Consider the following 25,895-nt stretch of genomic DNA (forward strand, 5'->3'; position numbering starts at 1 on the left):
AACCTATTAGAGTTACATACTGATTTAAGAAAAATCTATAGACCATTCATTGATAAAATTTAAAAATATATACAGTATATCGTGTTACTACATTACAGTTGTTGCTCTCTTACCTCCCCTGTGTGACTGAGACTCAGTTTTGGCAGTTTATTCTTCACATTTCCAGGGTTTCCTCCATAAGCCTGACTACTGTTGAATCCCTCTGTGGCCACTAGCGGGGGTTTAAGCTGGGGAGAGTCACTCGGAGCCTGGTCCTGGCCGTCCATTGGTCGAACATACGCTGTGGGCTTCTGCTGAACTGCGACTGGCTTGCCTGATAGGCTACCAGGTGGGAAAGTGGGGGTTGTTAGTCCAGATGTGGGAGTAGTTAGACCAGGGGTAGGCGTTGTCAGAACTGATGTGGAAGCCAGGGGGGATGAGGATGTCGAGAAGTGAGAACCTGTTTCATTTTCAAATGGGGAGGATTTAAAATGTCCACCATTTTCTGTGTTAGTGGAAGACTTAAAATGGCCACCATCCATGGTGGAAGTTCGAAAATTGCCACCATCTGTGAAAGAGAAGGGAAAGAGAAGAAAACCGAAAAGAAAAGAATCACCAAAACAACACCTGTTATAGTAGAATATTGCTCTGCTCTCTGCTGTCAAAATCTAATGAAGGTTGAATGCCAAAAAATCCTTCTCGCAGGTGGATGGAGCCAATCTCAATCAAAACAAATTATGGGTTGCTGGGTGGTTTAGAAATCAACTGCAAGATGTGGTTATCACTGGAAGCAGATGTTCATATCCAGAAATCCCTCCCAAAAAGTGATAGAGTCTGTTTTGCAAGTACAAAGATTTTCCATAAATATAAAAATACAAGAAGTCATACATATTTTGGGAAATACACTTATTCACATTCTCATTCACTTGATAAGAGTTAACTGAAAAGATAGACACCACGCTCACATCTGTATGCTAAATGTGAAGGTAGTCAGCAACCTATTAGCTTATTCCACACTCATTCAGTTAATTTAGACCTTAATTATGAGGAACTGAGTGGGAAGAAATGTTCATGGCAGCCTAGTTGTACTCATGAGTAGTGGATATCGACAGCAACAATATCCCCCACTTGATAGAAAAACTGCAGATGTATCAACAAACCAAAAAAATGGCTGCAAAGTCACAATCTCTGGCAGCTACACCTAAATAAAATCGTATATTAACACTAATACAGTTGATTCAAAAAATTTATAAGGAGCTATACACTGTTTGTTTTTACCTGGTTTCACTTGTTAACAAATGGCTCCTAATACATAAATCTGCAAAACTAGCTAATTTAGGCTATTTAAATAATGTGACTGCAAAACTAGGACCATGGGTAACCATCTTGGAATGCGTGAGCATTCCCAAATCGGAATAACAGGAGATACACGCAACACCTTGCAAAAATGCAACTTTAGTTTAGCATGAAGACTGGAAGCAGGGGGAAACAGCTAGCGTGGCTCTGTCAATCCAACCGGCTGCTTGCAGCTTTATATTTAGTGTACAGACATGAGGGTGGTGTCATTCTTTTCAACTAACTCTCAGAATGAAAGCGAATAAGTGTATTTCCCAAAATGTCATCCTATTCCTTTCAGACCTTTTTGTGTAAGATTTACCTGGGAGAGGAAGGGTTTTGGAGGGTTGGGAAGAGTGCCTTCTAGAAGAAGAAGAAGAAGAGGAGGACGAAGAGGAGGAAGAAGGGCTTGAATCTCCTTTAAGACCTAGTTCATCTTTCAGTGAGCTGAACAGCTCTTCATGCCGTTGCATTTGCTGTTCCTCTAATAAAGACATTTTCCCTCTCCCACTGGTAGCTCCTGCAGCCTGCCCCTGGCCATTCTGTCCTAACCCAAGAACAAGGCTTGCTCCTTGTGTACTCTGTCCGTGGCCTCCCCGTGACCAGTCCAAGGAGTTTCGTGACTTCTTTGAATTCTGATGTTGGATCGTTGATGTGCTTGATGACGATGTGGTCGAGGCAGGAGGTTGCATGGAGGTTGAAGATGAAGAAGGTGCATTTCCCACCCTCTTGTCCCCTCCTGCCTCTGCTCCTCCTCCTCCACCTACTCCTCCTCTTAAGGTTTCATTGAAAAGCTGGGACTCCATGGCTGGTCTTTCTGTCGTTGAAGTGGTTTGGGTTTGCAGGTTGTTGTTCACACTGCTGCCTTTGGGGATTCCAACCAAGTGGCTCTGGTTGGAATGGCTGGTTAACAGGTCTTTCATCTCTTCATAGGAGCCCAGCGTGTTCTGGACGCGATTGGCCAATGCATCACCTTTATTAGTCTGAAAGGAGAAAGGGGAGAACAGAAAGACAAGAGGGATGGAGAGAGAGAAGAGTATTAATTAAGTCTCCATTTTTCCATTTCTCCACACTTAATGAAAAGCCCTCTTTATTCATCCGAAGAGGAAAAGTGAGAGATGGATATGGTGACCACTGACCAGGCATCAGGATGAGATGATTAATTAAACCAATGCCACCCTTAAGAGGGTCCAGTCCAGGCTGGAGCAGTAAAATTAATGGAGCAGGAATCATTATTAGCCTGACCCCAGATTCTCAAGCAATCACCACTTGGAGGACAGTGCAGGCCTTACTGATATATGACGGTGTAGCACCTTCGGCTGCTACATGGTAATGCTGAGATGTTCCTCAGAATAGCTCAAGATTACCTTTTGTGTCACTCATTGACAGCTACTTGATGATGAAACTATATGATTTGATCATTTGGCATTTTTGAAAGGACAAGGGCAATCAGCAACGGCTTCAGCATTTCTATATGTGGAACCAGACTCTTGATAAAAGCCGTGAAAAAGGAGGAAAAGTGAAGACCAGTAGATTTTTATCCTGTTCTCTGACATTATGCAACAAATTGTGTTGCAACTATTAGTCACGAGAAAGTGTGAATTATGCAAGATCTACAGCCTATAATTTAATCGTGACATTTAATGATGAGTAACGGACAAAAGATGAACACTGGAAACACTGACTAAGATCAATGTGAAATATGACCCTGTAATTGTATTCTACGTAACGTTTGTGAATTGGTCAATAGAATTTCTTGCACTTTCGTGCACTTTCAGCTGGCACTTTCCTAACCACCCCTCTACTAACATGGACTGACAGTGTCAAATACAGTAGGTTTAAACGTTGAAACATACTGAATTAAAACCTTTATCTATATTCATGACAGGGTGAAATTGCGTATATTTGGAGAGGTTAATGAATTCATGAATAATGAATTTATCTTCATAGGGAGTAGTAGATGAACTAATCTTAGGTAATGTTTCTCAAAGAATTAGATGTAATAATAATGAATGATCCCAACACTGAGTGTAGCGGAACGCCAATCATGCAGATCCATGTGAGGCTGTCAGGATTGATTGTCAAGCTACATTTGTTTTCACTCTAATCGTAAGGAAAAAAATCACACATCTTGTACATCACTTTTCAATTCAAAGAAAATTGTATCATTTAATGAACATGATCGTTATATCCTTTATTTTTGACTTCTCGAGAAAGCATGGATCTTGTGTCTGCGTGTCCATGTGTGTTTTGCGTTTCCTCTGCAAATAGCTTTTGTCTATAACCTAACACTACTGTAGTAACAGGCAATGATCCACAAAGAGGTCTTATTGCCGAGGAAGGAATTCCAAGTGTGTGTTTGTATGTGCGTGTGTGTTAGACACTTCTAATTCTAACAGAGGGACAATGTAAATATCATTTGGTGATAATTGCTATAAAGAGATACCCCCTCTTTCATAATCAAATCGGTTTTACAGTAGTTTATGAACCAGGTGAAACTGAGACGAATGGTCTGGTATAAGTCACACAACCTTTGGGGATATGGAAGTACAAGCATTCTTAAATGTGATCTGCCAATTATTTATTGTTAAACTGATTAATTGTTTATACTATGAAGTGTCAAAAAATAGTGAAACAAGATTAGGCATCTTCAGTCATACTAGAAGCTCTGAGAGGCTGTACTTACAGGCACTTATAGGCATAGCAGAGCTTTGAGCTAAATGCTAACATGAGCACGCTAAGATGCTCACAGTGACAATGTTACTAAGGAGCTGTTTAAAAGGTAAAATCTTAGTTTAGTGTATATCAGCATGCTAACTTTTGCTAATTAGCAATAAACACAAAGTACAGCTGAGGTTGATGGGAATCTCATTACTTTTAGGTATTTGATCATAAATCAAAGTAATGGATAAATTAAAATGTTGGCCTGATGATGGCCCTATAAGAAAAGTCAGGGGAACATCAAATTGATTAGGAATCTTCCTGTTTGGACCATGAATTTCTGTACAAAATTTCATGGCCTACAATCAAATAGATGACATATTTCAGTCTGGACCAAAATGGCGGACCAACCAACAAATTTACGACCAACTGTCGACCAATGTTACCATCCCTAGAGCCACACTAATTTATTTTTACTATTATTTTATCCGATTATCAAATTAGTTCCTGATACATTTTCTAGCTGATTAATCAACTCATCGTTTCATCTCTACAGCGTTACTCCCATTGGACTGGAGTTCCTTGGGGATCTCATGTGATTTAAGTGATCTTTTTACTTGACATGACAGATTAGCACAGGACTAAGAACACACACTGAACATCTCTGCCATGATTACAAATCACTGGTTGACCTGGGTTTGAGATGACTAATCCTCATGGTTCTGTGTGCCACAAAAATCTCAAGTCTCAAATCTATGTGACTGGAAGCAACATTCATCTTTTTTTTCATCATGTCTATCCTCACTTCACTTTATCCTTCATTTTTACACTCTAATAAAGCAGGGGAACCATGAAAATACCAAAAAATAAAACAGTGCACAGAATCAAGCCTTATTTACAAAAGATTCATACAAGAAAGGGGAGAACTGCATTCAAATAATCTTAACCGATGTAATTTCTGTGTGTAAACACACACACACACACACACAAACACTACACACCGTGGCAAGCCAAAGTTAGCTGTGAATAAATTAGCCCATCTCTTCTCCATCTCAGGCTCATGAATAAAAGATCTGGTGGCTGAAGAGGAACAGAAAACACATTTACAGAGAGGCAAAATGGAAAACAGAGGAGAAGGAGAGGATGAATACCTATGTGTGTGTGTGAGTGTGTGTGTGAATAGATCATCCCAAATAGCTGCTAACAGCATAACGCTCTTTAAAAGGATTAGAAGAGGGATTAGCTAATAGCTGACAGAGAAAATGAACACTGTAGAGAGTGAGACAGAAAGACAGACACAGAGAGTGATGGACACACGACAGATATACAGGTTTAGAGAGAAATAGACAGAGACTGATGAAAGAAAAAAAATAGAAAAAAATGAAAAAGAGAGAGACTGGGAATGATAAAATTTCTATAAATCCTATGTGATAATGAAAAAGGACTGATATAGATCTCTAAAGGAGCAGTTCAGTTAGTTCAGTCAGCACTTAGACATAGAGAAAATGCAGTGAGGGTGTATAGGCCTTGGTAAATCCACTGAATTGTATGAAGAAGAGCAAAACCTTCAGAAAAAAAGTGAAAATGTTAGTGTGACAAATAAATCAGCAGAAGAAAGTAGCAAGTAGTTGTGCCAAGGCCGTTTTTCAAGTTTAGTGGAAGCACGAGATAAACTGTGGAAGTCTATGGAGGAAAAAGATTAGTTAGAAAGAGCTGGAATATGAAACAAGTAAACATGTTATCCCCTGTGAATGATGCAGTCATCCCCCTGGGCCAGTCACTTATAAGATGTATCATTGCTCCAAGTTTTATCTGAATTATTTTTACCTCCAATTATAGTTCCCCTGTTAAGTTAATGATTGTAATTACTGAGAGCTGTAGAAATCCTCTGCACAGCAGCATACTTCATACTTCATACTTTTTGTTTCTAATTATTCTTAGCATTTTGCAAGTACTGTAAGAGGTGAGCTCTATCTTGGATTATTTGTGAATGTATTTGTATTATACGAATACTTATAGCAAGTTTTAATAAAATCCTGTTAATGTCAAACTGTGTATGACAACCTAAGTTATCTTTCAGTATAAATCCAGTAACGTGTTGAAAGATGGTATTGAATGCTTCATCAAATTCTTGGGGTTGTTAGTTAATCTTTGATCTGAAACCTTTGTAACTTTAGACTTAAATGTATGCAGGCAAAGTCCTTAACACTGATGCATTGAGCAGCAGGCATATTTTGTTACAGAAAAAAAATCAAAATTAAATATAACAAAAAACCTTTAGTGAAGATGGTTTCACTCCAAAACTGAAGGAAAATAAGTATTGTTCACAACTGTAAACCATTGAAAAATGTTGTACACTCTTCCAGTACTTGCTAAAATGCAAAAAAGTGGGTCCAGAGTGGACAAACAATTTTCTTATTCGGATCTAATTACTGTAATTGTCTGAAAGATTTAATACAGACACCACAATGCAACATCCCTTCAAGCTTCATTAAAATAGCAGCAGTGATGTCTGAAATATCACCCTTAACACACTCCAGCCCACAGTCATCCTTGCTCGCTCCTCACACACACACACACACACACGCACATCTTGACCTCACCTCAGCACCATTAATTAGTTGGAAACAATTAGTTGGAGTATGGAGGCACCTAAGATTAGATTCATTATCAGAACAACCTCTCATGTGCTGCCATCGCCTCCTGAACCTCGAGCAGTGTCTTAGTGAGAAGCCCTTTGTGTTCTCTCCGTTCAGACACAGCAGCAGTTTAACGCATTCTGTCAAGATTCGAAGCCAGTCTGTCCCAAGGTCGATACACTTGGCAGGGGCAGACGAGTGGCCATGGACTTCATGCATGGCTAGTTCACTTTCAGCTGAAGAAGAAACGAAGTGATTGCATCTCAAGTACCTCAGAACAGAACAGACCAGGACCTTATGCTTGAGGATATTACATTTGTCTAAGAGGGAGAGCATGAGGAAAAAAAAAAGATTCCAATACGCTATGATGATTCATAAGCCATCATTAGCATTATTGGCCACAAAAACAGCATTAAAGTGAACTACAGCACAAAACTAGAATTACCGCCTCACAGTTGTATACCTCCACCAACCAGTCAAGTTGCAGTTTACATCCATGTCTGTTCAGACTCATATAATATATGTAATAAAGACTTTTCAAACCAGCAGCACAGAGGATTATACATATAGAATCACCAAAGTTTCAAGGCGGGTACCCAAGATTAGCGTGACCAAGCCAGTATCCATCCAAATCTGTCACAATCGCTCCTTCTGTTCCTAAGTTATGGCCTTGAATAATGGCCACCAAATTCTAATCAGTTCATCCTTGAGTCCAAGTGGACGTTTGTGCCAGATGTAATGAAATTCCCTCCAGGTGTTCCTAGTAGTTCGCATTCACAAGAATGGGACAGACCTGAGGTCACAGTGACCTTGACCTTGGACTACCAAAATCTAATCAGTTCAATACTGAGTCGAAGTAAACGTTTGGGCCAAACATGAAGAAAATCCCTCAAGCCATTCCTGAGATAATGCGTTCAAAAGAATGGGAGAGACGGACATTCAACCCGAAAACATAATGCCTGTGGCAACGGCTGTCGCAGGTGCAGAGGTATAAAAATGTTTGTTGGTTAGCAAAAACAATTCCTTTCAACTGATTGCTTGCATAAGGAAAAATTGTTTCATATGATCCTAAATCACAAAGTGGCGCTGCTTTATAGGAGAGCCCATCCTTATTGATTAAGATGTCGTAAATTCCCTCCATTTGCCCAAATGAAATTCTGGTGTCAGGTATGTCCCCTTCTCCTTCCGCAGAGATCAATCAAAACCTAACTGCGAAATATAAAGCTGTCTCCTAAACAGCAATGAGAGAGCACTCTGTGGAGGGAATGACAGCTCAGCCCTGCTGTAAAAAGGTGTGTGTTGTGTGCAACTTACTGACAGTAGCTTACAGGCCTCTGCTAGCTTGCGTTTCAGTCCTTAAATTTAAACAGATTTCTTTACATTTGCAAAATAGGCTGTTTAAGTTTTAAGGTGTTAAAGAAATGTTTTCGGTAAATACACTTATTCTCCCTGAGAGATGAGAATACCACTATATTGTTATGTTGTTATGAGTTGGAGCCGAGAGATGAATAGACTAGTTTAGGATGGAAGCAAGGGGAAACAGCTAACATGTCAGTTAGCAAGCTCTCTAAAGCTTGCTAACATGTCATATCTCATTTATTTAATTTGTACAAAAACAGAGCCCTAACATCGACACTTTATGGTTTTAAGTGGGGTTACATGCTGTAACTATGTCTTGACAAATTTCTAGTCTTCATTTGAAACTAGACTAGTCGGCCCCCAGCTCCAGCTCACTTAAGACATGGACACAGGAGTGGTATGAATCTTCTCATCTAACTCTTGGAAAGAAAGCAAGTGTATTTCCAAAAATGTTGAACTATGTATAAATTACTATGCAATGACTGTCTATCAAATTATTAACTAACCATTCATCAATTGCTCTTACTTTATAAGGTTCTCCAAACAGGTTGAATCCAGTTGAGAACAAGTCTTCATCCTGTTGGACCTCCTGATTCCTCCTCTCCCACTCTCTCCTCTTCAGGGCACTGCGCTCCGACTCCAGATGACTGGAAACAAAAAGAAAAAAGCTTGTTAGCATCCCCCACTGAGGCCGACACATAGCCTGCCACCAGAAAAAACCCAATGGTTTTTAATGAGTATTGCTAACAAGTCATTTTTGGAACTGCAAAGAGCATTGGCAGAGATTCTCTTCCTGCAGTTTGATTAGACTAGCCGGGTAGCTGGTAAAGGAAAATAACAGGATAAATAATGTCATAACACTGTCTGAAAATGACTCAAATTACACATACACAAGGAGGGAAAAAAATGAGAAAAACTGAATCCTGTTATAAGTTTCAAAGTGCAAGAAAAGATGGTTCTGTAAAACAAGAATTTAACAGAGGGATAAGTAATGAAGGTAAAATTATATTGAACTTGATCATTGAAGCTGAATGGTTTGTTTCAAGGTCCCATATTTTAATGCTTATATCTGTACTGTTTATGTGTGTCTATTAAACACTTATGTAATGGTGTTTACAAAATAAAAAAAAATTCTAAGGGCCTTTTTCAGTCCAAGTCAGAATTTGCTGCCAGGTGGAAGCATCCTCCCACTATTCATCAGCAAGTGACCTCACCAGCTAAGCACAGATCAACTTACAAGCAGGCCTGGGATCAGATATGGCAGAAGGCTACGATGAGCATGGCTGAAGGTTCGGTAAGATGTAAGATGTGGATCATAATATACATGTACAGCTACATTCACAGCTCATCCAACTCTGTGGCGATCGACACACCTCTGTCTGCCCTGACGCCAGCCACACCGCCACTCCCTCACTTCTGCTCGCCCACTCACTGACTCTGCTAGTTTACTGTTAGCCATTAGCCTGCACACTGCAGCTAAAACACTAGTGGTACCTAAAACTGTAACGAATGCTGAGGTCCTTGCTCTTCAACGGAACTGCTAACAAAACTCTCCGTCCTTAACCTTACAATTACCAACACAAGTTTATTTAGATCGTCTTACCGTCCCACACACAACTCAGCTGCTGGCTGCCTATTGGTTATTCAGTTTCGACGTAGAAACCGGATTAAATTCTTACTGTCTTGTAAAGCGAGGGGGGGCATCTTGTTGTAGGGGAGCTAGAGGAATGGCATTAGTAGGCAACTTCATATTTTCACAGCTTTTTTTTTGACACCTCCACATTGGGAAACCCATTTTCATGATAAGGGACCTTTAAGATTACTAATAGTATTTAAACTTAGGCTACATATCAAACATGGTTCTCTGACATTGCTCTGGATATGATAGTTTCCATTTCAGTGACTATTTACCTCACTTCCAACACAAGCATTCTGTCTTCCACTGAAACTAATATCCTGATAATCCCGTCCTTAATATATAACGAGTTATGTGTTTGTGCTGACAGTTTCAAAGAACATATGGAAAATTTTGTGTCTCTTTGAATCAGCTCAGCACTGGATTTAAGTTATTATTTTTACACAGGAATTTTGAATGAATTCCATTAGTTTTAAATTTACTTATGAAAGAGGCTGCCAGATCTTCAAACTCCCATAAAACATGTATCCCATGCTATTACTAACCCTTCCTAACATGTATGTCATCAGAACTTTCTAGAACTCCCATAGCTTTGCTTTGCGGTTTGACACCAAAATAAACCACTTTTTTGCAAAAACAAGATCAGCTCATGTAAATATATTTCAAAATTCATGAGGAAAAGTACAAAGATTGTTTCATTCTGCATTACCTTTGTTATTATCTACAAAAAGGAGAAAATAATTGTCCACATACTACATTCTTTGTCCGTGCATTATGCATGGAGGCCATTAGCTTAACTTAGCATATAGACTGGAAGCAGGGTGAAACAACTAGCCTGGTTCTCTCCAAAGTTAAAAGTGTATCCTATCAGTAACTCTGCAGCTGTCTTATTAACACACTGTATCTTGTTTCCATAAACAAACAGAAATATGAATGTGACAACGTGTGGTATTAAGGGGAGTTACAGTATATGGTGTAACTATCATATTTCTTGACAAACAACAAACAACACAAGTCTTTATGTTACAATAAGCTAATAGCCTCCAAGCTTTATCTCCATATTTAACACACTAAAAGTAAATGAATAGGATATTTCCCAGAATGCTGAACTACAAGTATTAAACTACAGGGGTTTCTAGAAATAGTACGTTATATCCTTGACCATGCATTCGGAACGACACAACCAAAAACCTGTCCATCAGTAAATAATGAAATTAAATGAATGAAATAAAGAATGATCATCTTTATACCTAGTCTATGTAGGTTCCGACACACAAAAAAGTCAACCAAAAACAGAGAAAAAATAAAATTCTGTTACCAAAACAATATTAGCTGAAGCTCATAAAGGCAACCTTTTACAATGTTTCTATTTATAGTAAGGCTAAGATGATCCAACATATGCCATTAGCTGGGTACTTTCATTCATGAGTGCATTCATTTTTAACGAAGGTGCTCCTACTGGGAATTGAACTCCTTATCCAGGCAGTGTTTATGACATGCTGTACACACTGAACCACACCATGCTGCAAAGGCCAGATGCATTTGTGTCCTGTCACAATGTCATTGGATGTCTCCCAATAAAATTTGCTTTCAATCTTCTAACATTACTGCACTCCTGTTATGAACTATGGTGTCTTGATAGCCACAATTATTGCTTGTGGATTTGATTCAAGAGTGCTTCTCGTGGCATTTAAAATATGAGACTGCTGACAGTAAAAATGGATAGGAATGGCTGGAAGCAACAGAGATTGGTCTTGTGGGAACACAGAGGGTGGTGAACCCCAGGTTTTTGGAACACTTCCCTTACATAACCTTGTATTTTTAGCAAAAACCCCTTTTACTGGACAGATACTGATTCACCCTGCTCTCCTAAACTTCTTCAGTCACCAGCCTCCTTTGAAAAATCTAAAGGCTGGCAGCCAAACTTGAATTTCAAAAGTACAAAGTAATATGTGTGCATATGTGTGAGTGTGTGTGAATACTGGTTATGCATGAGGCTGTGGCCTGCTGACCCAGGAAAAGGCATCCTTTTTTACTACATCCACTGCCGAGAGATGAGACACGCCGGGTAATTAGTGATCAACACAATTAAAAAGACTTTCTCTTTTTCTCCACCAGACCTTGCTTTCAACATTTAATCTATCAGCAAGATGTGAGTGGGAGGGAGAAGGAGCGTAGAGGCAATGAGGGAAAAGAGAAAAAAATCATGGACACCCATGGGAGGAAAAAAAAGACCCAGTTTCAGGGCAACAGACAGTTTCTTAAAAAGGAAAGAAAAATAACAGAATGATGAAAGACAGAGCGGTGGGATGCGGGGAGGAAGGTAGCATTGGAAGAGAGGAGGAGCAAAAAACAAGAGAGCAGTGGGAATACCAGACAAAATGACTGACAGGTTAGGTGTTTGTGTGTGCGTGTGTGTGTGCGTGCGTGTGTGCGGATGTTACAGCAGTATTCGTAGATGTGATCATTCTGCGTGCTGGGACTGCTGGTTGACATCTGCATTGTCTGTCAGTGCAGAAAGATAACTGACAGAGCTGTCACTATGACAAACACACACACACACAAGTGTATACAGTATACACACACACAGACACACACAGACACACAAACACACATACATAGTGCTGCAGTCCCACGCTAAAGATCACTGTCTCCGTCTCTGTCTGTAGCACGCTAGACATTCACACGAAGGGAATCAGGTCAGGCGAGGTAATTAACACATCCGGGATTTATTTCCAAGCATGTGGCAGCAAACAGAGCACAACACTACCTGTCCACACACAGGTTGGCCTGCCGCTAGGTCCTTTTACACTTTTACACTTCACTGAATTATTATTTTTTACAGGTTTTGGAACCATAGTGCCGTGGTCAGCAAGGTCAGTAAGAAGGAACTGGCACACACAGTAGCTAGGTTTCCATCCAAATGTAGGGGAAGTTTTAACTGAATTTTCAGAATTTCATCAAAAGGAAATGCAAATTTATGCACGTTAGTTCAGTGAGTCAAGCAGTAGGTGGTGCTAATTCTTCAGTGAGGTACATTAAACCGTTGCAGAAGAAGAGGGCTCAATGAAATGATGCAATTGAGGGAGTGCCAGTCAATCGTAAAATGGTAAATAAAATAAAAAAATAAAAAAACACGATGGGAATATGGCCTTTATGTTTGTTTCATGTTCAATTTGAAGAATGTTCCACATCGTTCCACAGTGGTCTGTTGTTTTCATCTGCTGTCTCTTCAGCTGAGTGAGAGCTTCAGTGGACGTTTAAGTCACATGCGTGGATGGATGTCATGATTCATTTGCTAAGTCTGTTTCCATTGTGCTATGTAGAATTTTTTGTAGAATTTGCAACTTTTCTTGCTCTTATGTTATAGTAAATTTAATATTTTTGGGTTTTAGACTGTTGGTTGGAAAAAAAAAAGATTTAATTATGTCACCTTATGCTCGGTTACATTCTGATGGGCCATATTTCAGTATTTTAATCGATTATTCAATTAATCAAGAACATAATTGGCAGATGAATAGGTCATGAAAATATTGTTAGTTGCAGCCCTAGCAATACAACTTCAGTTCTAACGGCCACAGAAGCAGTGTGCAAACTGATGTTGGTGGTCCCACTTGTGACTTGAACACTCCCTACGTTAGTCAGTAACGCTGGCTAATACCCAGCGCCGTGATACAAATCAGGGGGTTACGTGAAGAACCCAGTGGTTGCACGGCCACTACTGAGTCAAGTTTCAGTTTGACTTTGAACTACAAATATTCTGATTTTATCTGTGCTTTGATGTCCATCTTCATATTCAGTTTTCTGATGATATCACATTGATGCAGAGATGGCAGCCTGGTCTGTTAGTTTGTCTGCACTGCTGATAATAGTAAAAAACTCACTCTCCAAAATAATAAAGATAGAAAGACAGAATAAAAAAAGAAAGATGATGGGCAGACGGATGGACATATGGATGGATTGGTGGGGATTAATAGCAGTGGTGATATCAGCAGTGGGCATACTGTCGATGTTGATATTTTCTGTGAATGAAAATGTAGCGGTGGCAGCATTCTTTCCTACCACTCTGCTTTCCTTCTGTGTGCATGTTAGTGTGCGTTTGTTTGTGTGTGTCCTGAAGTAATGCTGATAGCCAGAGTAAGCTCTGGGAATTTAATCTCAGCAGAGCTATGCTGTGCTCCCCTGATAACTAAATGTACACACACAGACACACATACACCAATGTCTCTAACGCAGCCGCATAGCCCTCTCATTCACTTTCACCGCACAGTGTTTCGGTATCGCTTTCCCCACTCCTCAACAACTGCTGCTGCGGTGCCCTTCAGCAAGGCACTGAACCAACAGCTCAGCAGGCTCCGGCAGGCAGCTGCCCAGTGGAAATGCAGCTTCCTTTCCTTGATGGATGAAGGTTAATCACAGTGTATACCATAGGGAAAATGAACTATTGCAGCTACAAGTGATAACAGGATACTTTAAATAAAAAGTGCAACTGACTGGTTTGACTTTAGACCAGAATTTATACACCATTCAGCCACAAAATTAAAACCAGATGCCGGTTTCAATGTTGTGACTGTGTGTGTGTGTGTGTGTGTGTGTGTGTGTGTGTGTGTGTGTGTGTGTGTGTGTGTGTGTGTGTGTGTGTGTGTGTGTGTGTGTGTGTGTGTGTGTGAGTGTGTGTGTGTGTGTGTGTGTGTGTGTGTGTCTATATATATATATATATGTGCGTGTGTGTGTGTGTCTATATTCTTACACGCATATACATATATTTGGTTTTCTGTGTTATCTTTATTCATATTGCTTAATGTAGAACCCAGTAAAACCTGAAAGCTGTTTCCAACACACCGCACAGCTGCAGCCAGATGTTGAAGATGGTCAGTGGATTGAGTTGAACATGTTGAAGTTTCTCTGTTCTATCATGAGCGGGAAGAAAGGCTCCAGCCTGCATATGTCATCAAGAGAGTTTCTGAGCTGCTTCATTGAAAATCTACTGGAGCCTGACTTTGTGGACTCATGCTGCATTTGTGTCTTGTGGGAATTACTGTCAGTATGTTCAAGGCAGCCACTTGGAAATATATTTTAACTCATTTGAAGCCATCAAGACATTTTAAGCAAAGCTTTCTCTTCATTTGCAATCAGTTTTTCCACATTTAATATACACGCAACTGTGGCATTTTACAGCCATAGTTAATTTTCTTCATCATGAGATGAAAAGCTTTTGTTTTAACTGTAGAGAATATGTTAATCATCATTGTATTCAAATTGTTGTTTTGAAAATAACAGTGTTGGCTAAAAAATGTACCATTATTAGATTAATTTGAAGCAAAGTGGCCAGTGATTGGCTGACAGCATCCTCCAGCCACTACTTTACATGAGGTGAAAATGCACAGTTGACACTTTTCGGTTTAAATGCTGCAAACCTTCTCAATAGGCCTTTTTCGAAGCAGACAGTTTGACCTGTCATAGCGGTAAGAAGCACAGGTGTTGCTAATAACACTGACGACGGCTCTGTTCCATTTCCAGTGTCCCACTAACTCATGACCGTATGACAGTGAACCAGCATGCAAAATAACAGGACCCTGGAACTGAAGCAGCTCAATGGAATTCAACCCTCATCATGTGTTATTAAGAATTCAATCATTTTCACACCAAATATGAAATATCCACGTGAAACCAAGCAGGTACAGAAGTGAAATCCCTTTGTTTCTACTGCTTCTAGTTCGTTTTAGGGGTTTTTTTATCTACACATATTGTATATGCAAACCACATAAAACCAGACAATAGAAATAAAACACATGTGATAGGATAGATCAAGAAGCCATAGGCTTATACAGCTGACATCCCCTCAAAACTAGAATTACTGTCTCAAGGTTGTATGCCTCTGCCAACCAGTGGAGTTGCAGTTTACATCCATGACCGTCCAGACTCATATAAGATATGTAGTGAGGACTTTGAAGGGATTTAATAAAAAAAGCGTTTTTTATCATAATTAGCATATGAATTCTTGAGTTATGGCCAAAAATGTGTTTTGAGAGGTCACAGTGACGTCCATTATAATTTGAGATTCACCGTTTCTCTGCTTATTTGTTCATGCCAACGCCATTTGCTGTACCTCCCTCCAACACCCCAACCTCCTCCTTACATGCTATGTTTTCACATACATTAATGTTCATGTATGTTTTTTTAAGGGGGGATTAGCTGTCTAAGCAGACATCGTGTATTGGAAAACCATTTGCTATAAATGTTCATTGCCTTTACACCGAGTGCCTTGAACTGAAATGACCCTCAAATCTCAAACACACTCCCAGTTGGTTAAACCCACCATCCTTTCTTCACCTAGCCCAGACTGGGTAGACCCAATACAGTCAGGAAAAATAATGGATTTTTGACAACACAATAACTTTGCGTTTTTCACAATGAGGACTCCATTTAACATCTTGGAGCTTGAGCTCTATAATGTGTCTCCTTAAAGTGCTGGAGTTTTTTTTCCAGAAAGTGTAAAACATCTCCTGTCAGTGAGCACAATGGAGCTTTGTTCATGTTCAGAAAACTGTCAAACATGATGGTAAAACTGATGAGAGATTTTGTTTTTATTTTACTTCAAAGGTTAACCCACGCTTTTATTGGTGACACTTCTACCAGTAATGGAGTCATTTTGACAATTTGCTTTAAAATAAATCATTTTATTAATCTATTGCTTCTAGAAATGAAACACCACCTATTATTATACCTTTAGCTCAAGTGGTATTGTAAAAAGCCCCCTCATATTTTGAATCTTTGTATTTTATTTAACCTGCATTTAACCAGGCAGCTCAATTAGGAGCAAACCCTTGAATGCGCTTGCACTTTGTGTGTGTGTGTCTGTGTGTGTGTGTTTGTGTGTGTTTGTGTGTGTGTGTGTGTGTGTGTGGGTGTGGGTGTGTGTGTGGGAGAGGGTGAGGGGATGAGGGGGTACAATGAGTGTTTTGGAATGACAGGGAGAAGTGAGGGGGATAATGAGAGGAGGAGGAAGAGGAGGAGAGGGGGAAGGAGAGAGGAATAGCTGTCAGGCAGCAGACAAAAGCTTTGTTTGAAGTGTCAGTTCAACTACGCATTTTGTGTGTGTGTGTGTGTGTGTGTGTGTGTGTGTATGTGTGTTTTCTGGTTTGTGTGTTCATTCAGACAGCATTAAACATCAGAGAAATATCAGCAGGCATTCCTGGGTAGAGAAAGGAGAAGAAGAAGATCCAGAATGCCATCAATGTGAAAATATACAGCTTTTAGGTTTCTATATCTGGATGGATAATAAGAAAGGGGGATATCAGAAATCACTGCTTTGTGTCTTTGTGTGTGTTTGACATGAGAGCAGGTATTATAATGAGACACAGCCTTCAAACACATTGTTACTTTCCAGTTTTGTTTTCATGCACATCACACAAACCCTTGTATTTGACACTGATGGATAGATAAATAGACTGCGAGCGAGGACAGAGCGGGAATATGATAGGACTCTGCTGCTCTGTGTTTTTATGTGTGTCACTACAGAGACGAGATCCCAATGACACACAGACATATAGAAATCACACAGTATGCAACGGAGTCCTCTCATTTACCAATGTACATATTTTCTTAGTGTTTATTTGTTGTCTTTTGTTTCTACTTCAAAAAAACAGCGATTACAAATGCGCTCAAGACAAAAACCATCAGAGGTTAAAAGCAAGCACCACTACCAGTAAAACTGTATATGCATCCATCTGTTAGCTATACCATAATAATGATAGTATAACAAAAAATAGAAGTACTATGTAAACCCCTGTATTGGAACCCGACTTAAAATCCTTTTCCTTTATCGATGTCTGATAGATAATGTTGAATTTGAATCTCTACTACAGAGAGGTGTGCTTTACTATATCATTTTTGACTCTTGTTCACTTCTACAGTCTTTTTAGGACGATATTTACTGTGAATTAAAATATAGATTAAAACTCAGGCAGACCTTTTCTCTCGTTCTGAATTTTGTCTGCAGGTATTCCTTTCAGGCAACATCCAGCAATAAGGTAGGGCAACCTGTATGTAGCCTGGTGGGGGGCGAAGCCCAGGAGAGTAGGAGTCTGCAAAGCACTGGCCGCACCGCTTGCTAATGCTCGTTTTGCGCACAGCTTTGAGTGCACACTCACATTTAAAGGGAACTCAGATGAATGTAAGAACATTTCTATCAACTCAGATCTTTGCTCATGTGGATTATGGTGGCTGGAGACTCGGAGAACAAAGTTAAGGGAGAGTTTAGAAAGAAAAATCAGCCTGAAAAAGGGAGGGGAACAAAAATAGGTTTTTAAAAAGTGAGGAGGGCATCCATTAACTAGAAAAAGTTATGATTTGAGAGGGGCTCTTTAGAATCTGGGTGTGTCTGAAGTGTCATATTTACAGTAAGTTACCATTTCTTCAGTGCCTTTGCAACATGGGAGACAGGAGAATACCAATATCATGTGTGTGTGAGCATGTATTAAATTCTGCGTCTCTATTGTCGTAGGTACTCTAACATGAGGGCTGACCTGAGGGCTTCGAAGTTTCGAAGCTTCGACCGTTGCCATGATCCAAATCAGTATTCCAATGCTGTGTTTTAAAAAAAATGATTACTATATATGGATTACCAGAAAAATCCCAAATATTCCATGAAATAAGAAATAATAAACCAACATTATTCATTTTGCATCAACATTAATTATTCTTAGTTATTCTCAGACCAGGACACTTAATCTTAGTGACAGTTGTGTGCATCACCGCTCTCGTCTAACGTTGGAAGCACTAAGACTGGGACAGTGGCACGTGACCACATGATTGGCTCGCAAGTTACAACTACGGAAGACAGATTTTGAAGAAGTCAAGTGTCTTCCAAATTCGCAAAGATGAACCAGAAAAAGTCGAGTGCCAGATATGCCAAAGAAAACTGGCGTATCACAAATCTACAGTTTTGCAAACCAACTGAAAGCTGTAAGTAATAGCATACACGTCTTTCAACTACTAAAATGCCCCTTTTTTCTATTATGGCTGATGTCATAATAGCTTCAAAGCTATTATAAAGCTTTGGATATTCGCGGGTAATTGTCACTGAAGCCTCGAAGCCCCCAAAATGGTATTCGGGTCAGCCCTATCTAATATAATGGCTTTTGGAGCCCAGTGAAAAACAAAGGATATGAGAGAGAGATAGACAGAGAGAGAGAGAAGGCGACAGACTGAGAGTGAGACGTTGAAGTGTGCGTGATACAATGAAAACAGGTCACTCAGGCACATTTCCGAGTGCAAACACTTTGGAGCAGAATCATTGTCAGAGCAAACACAGACTCTAGTGAATCTAGAGGCCGTTCTCACGCTATCTCGTCTCATCTCACTCCGGCCGTCACGTCCCAAAATGCATTCTAAATTTCTGAAATGGCCTCTCACTGCCTCTGTACTATGATCAAATTTTTCATAACATGGGCTCTTAAAATATATCAACAATTTGAATTATTTGGCTTTGATATATCCCATGTGTATAAGACAGATAAAGTATGTTTTCACAGTTTTCAAAAGCTGGAAGGCAGAAAGTGCTCATTTTGAAAATTTTGATTTTCTCCAAAGAGTCTTCTCTTCTTGTTCCAACTGAATGTCAGTGATGATGACCTATTCTTCTTTCAGAACACAAGTAGAACATTGTCAAAGATGTGTGATGATTCACAGCTCAGGTGTGAAGATTCAAACTGTTTTCATTAATAATGCAACATGTACTTTCTTTTATTAATCAGGTGTTGCTGAATAATGACTAGATGAAAGGTAGGAAAGGATTTTCACAAGTTTTGTAAAAAACAAAACAAAAAAACCCCCCAAACAAACCAAAAAAACACAGTAGGGTGGAGTGGAGTTTACCTCTGTATCACTCTGGTACTGATGATGTGTAATTTGTGTGTGTGGAAAGGCAGTAAAGCACTTCTGGTGACTGGTTATTATCAGTCAGTCAGCGGCTCAGGCTGAACATGTAAACATTTTACTCAGATGATTGGTAACATTAATGAACAAACATAAATTCTGATTAAAGCGTGATTTCAGTTGGCACATTTTTTCCACCCTCTCTGATGTCCATGCTTTTGCAGCTACACATATTACAGGCGTCTAAGGTGAGTGTTCCGATTAGACCATATATTCGTCCGTAAAAGCTCTAGTGAGATTGCTGGGTTTCAAACAGGCCTGCACAGCATCAGTGAGGAAATACGTCTGTGTTCACACTGACTACTTTGAGATTACACCAGAGTAGAGCAAACAAAGTAGTAGCGTCAACTATTAAACGGGAGAAAATACATTTCCAGAAACGTAATATTCTGTTCAGTTAAAGAAAAACAGCCACATGAAAAACGCTGGAGGAATTTTATACCACGTAGAAAAACTATGAGTTGATCAACAACTTGAAATAACAAACCAAGGTTGACAAGTCAGGCACAAACATGCATTGAGTACATAATAATGGCAGAAATAAAAAATTAAGTCAATAAATAGATAACTAAAGGTTTTAATGCTGGTGAGGGGTGTGTGTATCAGAGGGAGGAGTGGCTAAAAAATCAAAAATGGTTGAGTCTATTGAGAAAAAATACATGAATACATTTTTGAATATTTGGAAAAGAGTATTTTCATAATATTGTTTCTAAAAATTAAGAACAACAACAACAAAAACAGCTATTTTGATGATGGATTCATTGTTTAAGTACTTTATCAAGAAAAAAATGCTAGGGGGACTGTATGAAAATTATTAGGGTGGAGAGATTGGCTGAACCTTAGCTTTCAATTTTTAAAAAAGACCCTCCCTCAGAGTCATAAATATTTTCAGTGGATCACCTCTTTGACTTAGAATAAACTTTCAACACTTCACATGCTGAAAGCATTTCTTTCTTCATAAAACAATTGCAGAGCTCCTTTTGAATCATCCATTATTAACATCCATGTCTTCTTTTCCGTTGTCTTTAAAGGGGTATTGCTACAATTTTTTGTTGTGTTACCATGACAGACAGCTGATGATCCACTGAATAGCGTAAAACCTGTGTAAGGATTGTGTGTCTCATTGCCTGTGTCCATATGTGTGTGTGTGTGTGTGTGCGATCCAAACAAAACAGGGAACCACATTCTGTAGTGCTACTAGTGGCCAAAAACTCCACAGGTTGCTGTAAAAGTTATGTAGCTACGTTGAATCCTTGATAGTGTCACACTCTGCTCATCAAATAAATCTCAGTTAGCTGACACGATGCTGTGGCTTCATATATATATATAACATCAGATGTTTGAATGTCTGTCATACCAAACTAGTCACATGCTGAGTCTGAATAAACGTCGCGACAGAAGGCTAACATCAAGTGCTTGCTCATGGGGGGATGTTGGGTCTCTGTAAATATAACTATAAAGAGTACGGTCTAGACCTGCTCTATATGAAAAGTGCCCTGAGATAACCTCTGTTATGATTTGGCGCTATATAAATAAAACTGACCTGATTGTTGGGATTTACTGCTTGTCTAATTCTATATCGATATATATTTGCTATCTTAATCTTAATTTTTTACTATTTTCTAATATTTTGGAAACTAAATAATTACTCGAGAGACTGACTAATACTAAAAATAACTTCGTTTTAGCTCTAATAGAAATGGTTGCAAATATGGTTTTAAACCTGCTGCTGCTGTGTTAGGATCCATGATCAGTGTGCAGAACGCTCAGTTCTCATGAGAAAAAGACAGTTATTTCACTGACTGATTTTACCGAATCGCCAATAGTGGTCGGTAAATTAGCATCACTGCTAAAATTTTGTGTGAACTCCTTCTCTCCTGCCTCACAGGCTCTCAGTGAACTCTGATTACACCCAGCAGTGCTAATGTTTTGACGCTACAGAGGGCTGTTTCCCATCATCAGATTTCAAGATTTTTTTTCCCGCTCTGCCTTTGATGTGTAACTCCCCAGTCTGCCTGAAGGGTGTTTTCATGTGGCAGCGGGCCCAGTGATTTCCAAACTGCACAAAAGAAAAAAAAAAAAAAAGCATGATGTTTATCACTGGGGGAAGTGAGTGTGCAGTGGCAACAATGACACTGTATTCCTAACATTAAAATGTTTGATGGCAATTAATTCACAGGAACGTGTTCATGCTTTCATGCTAAACGGCTACAGGTCATTTCTCCAGCTGCCAACACAACAAATTGCACAATATCATAAAAGATGATGTGAAGACAAACCTGATTGCTCACAGTTGCCTCTTGAAAAGAAAACAGATTACTGTCTGATTAGTAAGATCCGTAATGAGGGCTTTCTTTATGTCCTGATTTTCACCTAATAATGAATGGTTAATAATTTAACACACACTCCAATGTACCCCCCCCCCCTCCTCCACACACATCATAGTTAATCTACAGACTATTAGCTGATGAGAAAGAATTAGCGCTCGGTAAATTAGTTAATTAGATAATGAATGAACACACTTAACTACATCCTGTATTCTATGAAATCAGAGCAGGAGAGAAAGAGACACAGCAAATTATCAGATAACAGGTTAGAGAGAGAAGGACAATAGATGGAGAGAGGGAGGCTGGGGGGGGGGGGGACAAAGAGAGGGAAAGACAGAGAGAGAGCGTCAGACCGAGGCATTTGGTGACGTTAGTGTTTGCCTCTGAATGCTCTGAGAGCATAGTCTGGCTAAAACAAACACGCAAACACACACACACACACACACACAGTCACAGTATCCCTCGCCATCTTTCCCAAAAACACTCATTAGGAGGTGTTCATGCACTCATATGCACTTGGCACACAGTCGCACAAAACCACACGCATCCATGCTAGAAGCCTTCACACACACACACACACACACACACACACACAGAAACACACACACACACAGAGCGATAAGAAAACAATGTTAGACAGGCAGTTTATCATAAGGGCAGGAACAGACAGAGAGAGATTAGAGACCATCCCCGTACTAACAGGAACATAAACACTGTGTGTGTGTGTGTGTGTGTGTGTGTGTGTGTGAGTGTGTATGTTTCTGTGTGTGTGTGTGTGTGTGTGTGTGTGTGTGTGTGTGTGTGTGTGTGTGTTTGTGTGACTTCCAGAAAATGACTCAGAGGGGAAAAGGGTAATTTTTGGGGAATTTAGGTTTGGTTAACACAAACTTTGCCTGTTTTTGTGTGTTAATGTGTGTATGTGTACATGTATAGTATACAAGTAATAGTATTACTAGGTAACGTGTTGCAGCAATATGATTCCTTTTGTCAGTAACAGGTAGTGTAAGGGATTAAAATTTGAATTACAGTCATTATATTACAGTTACGCTCTGTTACTCTGACATGTGGGGGTCAGCTTGTTTGCTGTCTAACTGGGAGTTTGATGGTTTGATCTCTGCGTTCAGTGGGCAGACTGGTCCGGGATATGCTTGAGGTGCGGGGTAGGCGGTAGCCTCTACCAAAAGCGGAGAAGTTTGACATCCAGGTAATTCCAAACTTGTCATACTTAAATTTTGTGTTTTCTCGGCTGATGTGGCAAATGTTAGCCACAGGTACGTGTATTCAGGAGGGACCCCCCTCCTTTTTTTAGAGTCGCTTCTGCGACTCAGGACTTCTGGAGAGCTGTGTGCAGTCACTGAGGCTAAACTAGCTGCTGATGGTCAGTAAATCACTCCCAATTGTACGGCTGCCTGCTTGTTAAACTGCAACGTTTTCTATTTCTAGGTGCTAAAGAAAAAAAATGGGACATGTGGTATGGGGAGGATTTGGAGTTGTTTGGAGCTGACAGCTGAAAAATGAAAAGTAAAGTGATGATTGATGTAACGTATTACGTCCAGTAATATGATTACGTTTTTAATGAGTAATGTGTAATGAGTAATTGATTACAGTATTCAAATAACTTGCCCAACACTGTATATGAGTGTGTGTGTCACTCCATATCAAATGGCATTATCTTTTTTAATATCTGTATCATATAATCCTTGTGCTTTAAAATCACTTACATTTTCACTTACATACAGTATATACATTTTTGCCTGTGTGTCTGTGTGTGGGCCTGTTAATTTCCATTGCGAATGCAGTGTTTAAGCCTGTTTATATGTTAATGAGATCTGTCATCTAGAACATAATAGCTTTACTAATGTAATCACAGCCATTATCACGCTTATGATCTCTGTGTCAGACATTATTGCAGATGTCACATGCTTGTCAGTGCTGCTGGGATCCTCTGACAGTGTCCCAATCACTGCTATAATGCACCGGTGACATTTCCCATGTTTCCTCTGTTGTTCACAGTCGAGGAATTACGTGATTCTATAAATTTAATTGAAAAGACGGCTGTGTAATCCCCACGCTTTAATCCAGCTCATTTACATATGTGTACATGTCCACATAGATGCATACATAGGTTTGTGTGGGTATGTGCGCCTGCGTGGATGTGTGGTTTCGCCTGTGTCTCGGGCACAGGTAAAAAAAACTTTAAAATATCAGAGATGGAACCAAATATTGAGTTAATATTGATGTTATATTCATAATCAGCAAGTCAAAAACATTAGCCTCTGATATTATGGATGAAATACTGTAGCTCGTCTGATGGTGTATAATCAGTATTACTGGATCTGACGTCTACCCTTGAAGCATGAATACACTGTATTAGAATTTTAGAATTGAATAGAGGCAATGCCTGACCACATTTTTGCTTCTCTTGTATTGCTGTGGTAAAACAGACATCTTTTGAAAGAGACAGGACAATAGGTGACTGACAGTTCTCTTCTTAAAGGAGACATCAGACAGCATGCCCCAAACCTGAGGCAAACCCCACTCGGTAATCACTGGACTATTTTTCAGATTTTCACCTGCTAAAAACATAGTGACTGTGATATCAATGTTTTAAATGTTTTCCTCAACAAATCAAATCACATTCTCATATAGGCCATGCAGCGGTAGAGTTAAACCTTTAAAGTGAGACAATGTAACTTTTGAAAGAACCAATAAAAATGTCTTCCTCTTACGAATGAAAAGTTGAATTCATAAGCAACAAAATGCACCTCAGATGCTTAATGCAGTACACTCTGGGGCTTTGCTGTCATATCCGGACTTGGTCTGGTATGACCAGGCTAAAATTAATGTTAGCTAACATTAATAGGTCTTGCTTCATCACTGACATTGCTGGGTCACTGAGTTTCTGACTTTTCTCTACTTTTGCTATTGCTCCACTACGTTTCAGCACAGTCACAGACAAACATTTCAGTGGTCAATTGCTCTGATGCTTTGAAGCTGTATTAAATGATTGGTTTATAAAGTTGATATAGTGGTGAACACGTTAGCAAAACAGTTGTCTATTTACACATCCAGCAAACGCAGCAACTTTCATTCGGAGTCAGGTCTCTGGCAACCTGGAAAATGCAAATCCAATATTCTCTCTCCTTGTAGCACTGTTTTGGTCTACACCAACTCCTGAGGGTAATATCTGTCTCTTTGGCTGCTAAATGCTCCTCTGTGTTCACCAGCTAGTCGCTAACTGTGTCTATCTGCTGTGTGGTACAAGGCAATTAGTGTACAGTGTATTTATCAGAACCTTTTCACCAATGACAGCTTCCTGCTGCAGATAGAAACAGGGTTGATGAGACTGATGAGACTGAATGAAATCCATAAAAATGAGCAGAAAGAGGCTACGGTGGGACAACGTGAGCCTTTCAAATTGCACTCAGCCATTTTTTCCCCATTGTTAACATTGATTAGTGAAGCTGTAAAGCAACAAACTCAAGTGAATCTTGGGAAATTAGTTTACACGAACCCTATGCCTGTCAATGACAACGCCAAAATCTCAATTTACTGCCCACTACAGAGGAAACCAGTGGCTCTGATAGAGTGAGTGTTGAATGAAAAAATGAGGGAGTGTTTTTGGACACTGACACAGTTTCGCTTGAGTGTCTAAATCATCTAATACTTAATCTTCGCCCACTTTGTTCAACACATACAGTATGTACCATTGCTCCATCAATTAATTCTCAGTGCTTGTTGTATAAACTTAAATCTCTTTGCTAGGCTAACGTCCACCCTAAGAGTAAAGGTATTTTTACAATTTTACATACTTCTAATTTTGTAGCTCAGGAGCAGTTATATTTTAAGATATTAAACAATGGCACAACATATCATGTAAAAGCTATCGCTAGCTTTCATAAAAACTACTGTAAAGTACCATTATGTAATACTGCACCTCACTATGTGCTAAAACAGAGCAAACTACTCCAAAATAAAGCCACAGAGTGTTTTGTGGTATTTTTTTGTGGTAGGTGCCGC

The 25,895-nt window shown here is 39.5% G+C and overlaps 1 protein-coding gene across 1 annotated transcript in view; it reads right to left on the minus strand.

Annotated features, from left to right (window-relative positions):
• The window catches only part of LOC120785812 (AF4/FMR2 family member 2-like), a 134,314-nt gene that overhangs the window by 82,728 nt on the left and 25,691 nt on the right, over window positions 1-25,895 (minus strand). The window contains exons 2-4 of the mRNA XM_040120771.1: window positions 8,500-8,620; window positions 1,637-2,297; window positions 114-547 (exon numbers count right to left, since the gene is read on the minus strand). Of these exons, the coding sequence (XP_039976705.1) occupies window positions 114-547; window positions 1,637-2,297; window positions 8,500-8,620 (1,216 nt within the window). The remainder of the gene's footprint in view (window positions 1-113; window positions 548-1,636; window positions 2,298-8,499; window positions 8,621-25,895) is intronic.

Source organism: Xiphias gladius, chromosome 23 (assembly GCF_016859285.1).
Source record: "Xiphias gladius isolate SHS-SW01 ecotype Sanya breed wild chromosome 23, ASM1685928v1, whole genome shotgun sequence".
Lineage (NCBI taxonomy): Eukaryota > Metazoa > Chordata > Actinopteri > Istiophoriformes > Xiphiidae > Xiphias > Xiphias gladius.